Source organism: Triticum aestivum, chromosome 3D, assembly GCF_018294505.1.
Source record: "Triticum aestivum cultivar Chinese Spring chromosome 3D, IWGSC CS RefSeq v2.1, whole genome shotgun sequence".
NCBI lineage: Eukaryota > Viridiplantae > Streptophyta > Magnoliopsida > Poales > Poaceae > Triticum > Triticum aestivum.
The window spans coordinates 522,836,145-522,843,589 of record NC_057802.1 but is presented as its reverse complement, the minus strand read 5'-3'; the positions used below and the strand labels follow the sequence as shown (position 1 = coordinate 522,843,589).

The 7,445-nt window shown below is 51.4% G+C and overlaps 1 protein-coding gene across 1 annotated transcript; it reads left to right on the top strand.

The window, feature by feature from the left end:
- The first annotated feature begins 1,747 nt into the window (after positions 1 to 1,747).
- Positions 1,748 to 5,614, top strand: LOC123080181 (BTB/POZ and TAZ domain-containing protein 2). The gene is made up of 5 exons (XM_044503078.1): positions 1,748 to 1,997; positions 2,191 to 2,342; positions 3,706 to 4,021; positions 4,687 to 4,994; positions 5,094 to 5,614. The coding sequence occupies exons 1-5, from the start codon at positions 1,881 to 1,883 to the stop codon at positions 5,248 to 5,250; spliced, it is 1,050 nt and encodes a 349-aa protein (XP_044359013.1). The 5' UTR covers positions 1,748 to 1,880; the 3' UTR covers positions 5,251 to 5,614.
- Positions 5,615 to 7,445: the final 1,831 nt, after the last annotated feature.

The window sequence follows — 7,445 nt, the reverse complement described above, 5'->3', positions numbered from 1 at the left end:
TACAAGCACTGAAGCGAGTCGAAGGCGCGCGCGCCGCTGTCATCGCCCCTCCCTCGGTGGAGCCGGACAAAACTTGTTGTAGTAGACAGTTGGGAAGTTGTCGTGCTAAGGCCCCATAGAAACAACACAACAGGACAGTAACCGCCGCCGATGAAGAGTAACATAGATCAAAATGATCCAACCTGAAGACACACGAACATAGACGAACGACAACCAAATCCGAGCAAATCCATCAAAGGCAGATTCGTCGGAGACACATCTCTACATGCCCACCGAGGATGCTAGATGCACCACCGGAACATGAGCTAGGCAGGGAGAATCTTATTCCATCTTCAGGGTGCCGCCGCTGTCTCGCCTTTTCTGAGCAGGACACAAACCCTAAATGAACTCAAAAAAAGATCTAAAAACGGAGCCCTCCCACCGGCAAGGGCCAGGATCCACTCCGCTGCCATGGCCCTAAGGCCACTGGAGACGAGGCGGACCAGCGATGGCGCCAGCAGGAGGCAGAGAAACCCTAGTTCTTTTGGGGAGGTGGCGGCTTTGACCAAGAACGATGCGATTTTCCGTTCTTCTCGATTCACCTAGTGGTGATGGGTGCTAAGTTCTTGGTGATAGCTGCTTGTCACGGCTCTTTTCTGGTTATCCTTTTGTATATTTCCCCGTTCCTTGTCGTGGATGCCGAGGCCTGCATGCTATAGCTGTGGTGTGTTTCTGGTGTGTATTAGTGGACTGTAATCCTAATTTTCTTTTTAGCCTACAATAATCCTTTTTTTAGGAATACAATAATCCTATTACTATGAATAAAACTCACAATCTCCCGGAAAGAACCATTATTTTTTGTCGAGAACACCTCGAAAGGGGCAGGGGTTCCTGCATTTCATTGAGAAGAAGAGAGTTGGTGCAGTTTATAAGAAAACCGGACCCGAAAACCTAACATTCTCAGCTAATCTTCTTCATTAAAGAACAACACAACTTTGTTTATTATTTTCCGGAGCAAATGTGTGGAGATCCTCCGTCCATGTGGATGTACAAAAATACTCTAGCATTTGGACACAATCTATTTCTTCCGCTAGCAAAGATACACCTGGCGTTTTGTGCTTCTTCACAAAGTAATCAAAAAAACTTTAGGCGCAAACCAATCTTTATCACATAAACGATTATAGGCAACAATCCTTCTCATAAAAAAAGAAAAGAAAAGAAATACCCATCCGAATCTCCGTGTAAAATTAATGAAATACTAGTATTTAGATGTGTAATACTTATGACACATCTTGATATGCTTCAGCGAAACTGAAATAAAAGAAGCAACGAACCGATCCCATGGCGGAGGGGCGGGCCGTGTGTACAGGGAGCCAAGAACTTGCCGGTTAAAGAAATGTGGGATTTAAGTCCAAGGCTATAAACTATACTTGAAAAATAATACTCACTTGAAATAATTTTCCCTTGAAATAATGTTCATATGAGGCTCACATGCAATGAATTTTATTTGTCCTTGGCAAATTCTTTCTCTGGTCAGCACTGACACGCCTGGCGTCTACGTGTTCGTCCACAAGCTGATCGACATGGTACAAGCAAACGGAAGAAATCTCCCGATCTTCCAAAAGATCAGCGACCGTGCCGTGCCCATGACATCCCTGAGAATACAGTTTCTCCCGAGGGCAATATCGAAAAACCGCACGTTTTGCAGGGGCCCGATAATTCCATTCCCCGCCGGCTTTCTATATAAGCGTTCGAACGGGCGCAGAGATGAGCCTCCCTCCCCCGAAACCAACACCACACGCACGCCGCGACATTTCCCAGATATTTCGCCCCTGCGCTTTTCTTCCTCCTCCCTTCCTTCCTTCTCCGCCGCAATTGCTCCTAGTTATCCTTAGCACAGCATGCCGGAGGCACCTGCACGGGCAGCCGGCGGCGGCGGCGGCGCCTCCGGCCCCGCCGACGTCGACGTCGTCACCTCCAGCGGCCGCCGCAAGATCGCCGCCCATTCCTCCGTTCTTGTAAGCCATCCTTTCTCCGGCCCCTTTGATTTTTTGCCGCATTACCCTCCCCGCCGGCACGCGGACCCGGTCCGTGAATTCCGATGCTAGCGATCAGGAGACGACATGTGTTCTTCTATTCGGTCGTCTGAAAATTTCAGTTCCGATGGGGATATTTATTCTTATTTCTCTGTTTGTTGGCATCATCGACCAGGCGTCGGCGTCGCCGGTGCTGGAGACCATCCTGGAGCGCCGGCTGCAGAGAGTCAGGGAGAGCGGCAAGGGCGGCAGGGCCGTCGTCCGGATCCGCGGCGTCACCGACGACGTCGCGGCGGCGTTCGTCCGCCTCCTCTACGCCGGCAGCAGGTACCGCCTCTGCTGTTTCCTCCCTGGAATTGCTGCTGTTATTTTTCGCACATGCGTTTCTTGCGACCCTGGGTAAGCCAGACTTTGATGCTCTGGTCAGACCCAGTAATAGTAGTAGCCATTAAGTATTAGCACGAGGAAAAAAACATTACGAGTAAGTACTAGTATTAACACGCGAGGAGGGGAAAAAACACGCCACATGCGTGTGTACCCAGCCCCACGCTGTCAACGCGTCCCTTCCAGCTCTCACATGGTTTAGCTGCCAAAAAAAGAACTTCTTTTCATGTCTTCGTTCGCAATCATCTCTTTAGTAGTAATAGTAATTGCCAGCCAAATTATGTTCCCATAATTGAATGAATTACACAAAATAGTATGCTGTTACAAGAATTGTTCTAGTTTTGTATGTTTTGCTGGCATTTTAGAGGACCAAGTTCATCTGTACGATCGAGAAACCAAACCAACAACGAAAACCATTGTGAATTTCCCATATAGAACACTGAATTCCAAGTCTTCTATACTAGTGTTCCACAACCCTTCGCCTACCTCGTCACAGGACAGAAGAGACGACACAGCCACGGCCACACAGAGACACACAGGAGACCCAAAACACCGGAGCCTCGCCGGTCGCCGCCCCACGCCGAGCCACACATACCTCCGACAATTTTCCTTGATTACGATCGACCCTTCCGTCCGCTAGCCCCGCGGGATGTAGTAGATTCTATGAACCTCCACACGAATAGGCGAATCTTAGAATCTCCGTCCCTGTCTGTCGCGGCGCCTAGCTAGCTCCAACTTGCCAATTCTGCCTCGTCAGAAGATAGACGAGACGACACACAGATAACCCTTAACCTCGCCGGGCCATGCAAACCCCGGCAACTTGCGCGCGCGGGAGCCGTCGAGCACCGCAAACTCGCAGCTGAGACCAGAACCGCAGGTGCGACGGCGCAGAGAAAAGAAAAATGCCAGAAATGGGGAGCGAAGGGTGAAAAAAAAACGAGTTTGGTCCTCGTTCTTTCTTTTCCCTGCGTTTTGTTTGGTCCTGGTTGGTGGGTGCGCTAGGGGTAGCGCCTGCCTAGTTGGAACCTCCATGGCCACCCACATGCGTCGTCGCTGTCGCAGGCACCATCATCCTGCGTGCTGCCTGCTAGCGCTCCTACTACTTGGTACTACTCGCCTTCGGCCAATTGAGAAAACAAAGCAACGGAGACAGGGACCGGCCTCTCTCACCGTCCAATCTTGCATCGAACTGTTCTACTCCACCTAGTTGCTTGTTTGTATGCATTTTCGATGATGGCGAATGGTCATGCGGAAAAATCGATTACGAGTATCTAATTTGGCGATGGGAATTCTGGACGGTGTGCAGGCGTGGCGATGGTGAGGTGGAGGAGGAGGTGGAGAGGTACGCGGAGCAGCTGCTGGTGCTGGCGCACGCGTACCGGGTGCCGTGGCTGAAGCGGTGGTGCCAGGAGGCCATCGGGTCGCGGCTCACCCCGGGCACCGTGGTGGACGCGCTGCAGCTGGCCGACCTCTGCGACGCGCCGCAGCTGCACCTCCGCTGCATGCGCCTGCTCGCCAAGGAGTTCCGCGCCGTCGAGCGCACCGAGGCATGGCGCTTCCTCCGCGACAACGACCCCTGGCAGGAGCTCGACGTCCTCCGCCGCCTCCACGACGCCGACATGGTACGTATCGGGGCTTTGTCCCGTTGAAATCCTTGCAGATTAGTAGCATCTGTAGAATTCGATCATGTGGTTCGATCGATGTGATGTGGGCTGTGGGACACGTGTGTTGGCGCTTGAGGTGTCACTTTGGGCGGTGGCGTGATGATGCATTCCAAAGCGCTGCGAAAGATCGATGGCCGGCCAACCTCGATGTCTCAGTGCGACGTGCACCGGGGAACATGGTGAGCATGCCGACCCGGCCTTCCAAACTTTGGGTTCCGGACGTGATCGGCATGTCGCGTCTGTGCGCATTAAGAAATGACGGGAGGGCCTGGTTTGGCCGGTGCGCTGAGGTCCCGTCATGATGCACAGGTCGTTTCCGTCGGTGCGTCCACGTCCACCCCAGAGCACGCCGAGTGGAGGAATGGCCGGTGAATGTTCACATCTCCGAAACGGTCGTGCCAAACGTTTTCGTTCCAGCGGTCACGGTTATTGCTTATGACCGCATATCCCCATCAAACATTTGATTTGGCAAAAGTTAGGAGAAAGCGTCAAAGATCCTGTTTAAAAAGTTTGCAAAAATGTCGAACACGTTTTTGATTCATCATGTCAAGATCAATCTACTCCGGTAATTTTATGCATGCTCGCGAGTATGATGAACTGACCCAAACACTCTATGCGTGCAGCGGCGGCGAAAGTGGCGTCGGAAGCGCGCGGAGCAGAAGGTGTACGTGGAGCTGAGCGACGCCATGGACATCCTGCGGCACATCTGCACGGAGGGCTGCACGGAGGTCGGCCCTGTGGGGCAGGCGCCGGCCAAGTCGCCGTGCCCGGCGTACGCGACGTGCCGGGGCCTGCAGCTGCTCATCCGCCACTTCTCCCGGTGCAAGAGCCGCGCCACCTGCCCCCGCTGCCAGCGCATGTGGCAGCTGCTCCGCCTCCACGCCGCGCTCTGCCGCGTCCCCGACGGCCACTGCAACACTCCTCTCTGCACGTAAGTTCACTTACCCCAACACGCAGCTCTGCTCACTCTCATATCTAAACTAATTGAACTCATGTCTGACGTTGCAATGGATCTTGTGTTATCATGCAGGCAGTTCAAGCTCAAGGAGCAGCAGAAGGAGGCGATGTCGGCTTCGGTGGCGGCGAAGGCCGGCGACGGCAGGTGGGGGCTTCTTGTGAAGAAGGTGAAGGCTGTCAGTGTCATGTCTTCCCTCGGCAAGAGAAGCTCGCCCTCTCAGTGCTGCTGAGCCTGAGCGAATGGAATGTGTGTTACTGAGGATCCCCTCTCAGAGCTGATCGAATGTTGTGCAATCACAACGAGAATCAGCCTGGGACAGGTAGCTAGATGTAGTGTGCGAGTGTAGTGAAAGCGGGCTATTTTTTGGCCCGTCTTTCCAGTGTATAATCTCTCTATTGAGCAATGTACATTAGTTATATCAATCATAGTGTTATTCTTTTGTGGGGCGAGAGAGGAAAAGGGTGGAGATTTGTTGTAAAATACTGCCTGCACTGTAATACTAGTAGCAAAGTATGGGATTTGTCCACATAGCAATAAACTTTGCAATCCTAGAATAGGGAACAAAGTATAACTTATTAAGAAAGCATCGGTTACTCCCTCCGTCCTTAAAAGTATATACTTTTAACTTTGTTGAAAGGTCAAACTCTCTCAAAGTTTGACCGGATTTGTGCAAAAATATATCAATGTTTATAAAATCAAATAGGTATATGATGAAAATATATTTTATCATGAATCTAATGCTACATGGCATAAATGTTGATGTATTATTGTATAAATACGGTCAAACATAAAAAAAATTGACTTTCTAATAAAGTTGGAAGTACATTTTTTTAAGGGCGGAGGCAGTACAACCAAAACAATATCTATATAAACTACTCCCTCCGATCCATATATGTACTAAATGAGGGACAATTAATATGAATCGGTGGGAGTACATGTAAAGGACGCAAGGTGTCCTCAGTTACTCGTGGGTTTCGCTCGATCCCTTTGACCTTTTGTTCTCCCGCTCCGCCCTACAATAAAAATCTTCTTTTGCCCTGTCAACACTCACGCTCCCCTGCAACAAACGCAACTTCTAAATCGTAGCCCAAATCACAACCTCATTCCCCATACCCATGTGATCGTGGGACGTCCTCCTAGCCAATTCCATCCGCTTCTTCACCTACCCTGTCGTCCCATCTCTTCCTGTCTCGAACCCCAACCCAACGATGGCTTCCAATCCGGTATTCCGGCGGTGTCGGTAAGAGAGGCATGTCGTGCGACCGCAACGCTGAGGACGATGAACCTAGGGCGGCATCGCAGGAGCAACACCGCCATTGGGACGAAGGCACAGGCGGCGGTCGGGAGCTTATCGTCGGCGAAGCTATCAAACACCCAAGCACGTGTCCTCTTGTGGTGCTTTTCTGATCAGCTGCACCGCGTCCAAGCCTTCCGGGAGCTCCTTGAGGAGGAGCCCCGTGGTTCGACATCGGCTCCCGTTCAACCACAACTCCCTCAACTCATGTACCAGTTCCCTGGATTTCGTTTTGTCTTGCAATTCCAGTCTTCAGGTCTGAGCTGGCCCCCTACAACCCCTGCATGACCCTTCTTGGAGGCGGCAGGGAACCCTAACGCGCGACCGACGGAGCAGCCAACCCATCCTTCCACCTGTCGCCTAGCTTCCAGTTGTTGTACCCATCCTAGGGCCCATATCCCACCCCTGGCCACTTGATATCGCATGCGCCTGGTGTCGACCTGGTTCTTCCGCTCCATGCTCTGTGTCAAATCTGATGGCGCAGGATCCTGGCGTGGTTCTATCGCTCATCAGTGTCGCTTGCTCCTACCCGTACTGGATCCTGGGATGTGGGTGGTGGAGCTCCTCGACTGGTTTGAGACGCCCTTAGTGGTGCCATGGTGGCGCTTTTTCTTCCCCGGATCTGTGGCCATGGCTCCAAGGCTATGCCTTCTTGGTGAGCTTCCAATGGTTCCTCCCCAACGATGGCTACCCCTTGCAGCGCGCCGTCCTGGTGTTCGGCAGGCCCTTATGCCCGTGCGGTAGGCCACTTGCCGGTGTGGCTCCGGACCCGACGACCCTGGACCATTGTTTTGTCATGCATATGCAGAAACCATTGGGTACTTCTAGTAATTGTCATGTCTTGGGCCAAAGTTTTTTACTAGGCCATGTTTGGTTCATAAGTCTTAGGACTTTTTTTAGTCCCAACTTATAAGTTATAAGTCCCTAAAAAGTCCCTACATGTTTGGTTCCTGGGACTTAATATGGACTAGAAGACCATATTACAACTATAAGTCCCTCCTTGAGAGTCTTATTTCATAAGTCCCAAATGCCCACTTTAAGTCTCTATAAATCCCTCCTGTTTGGTTTAGATGGGACTTATAGGAACTTTTTTAATTCCCTACACCAATAAGTCCATGTAACCAAATACC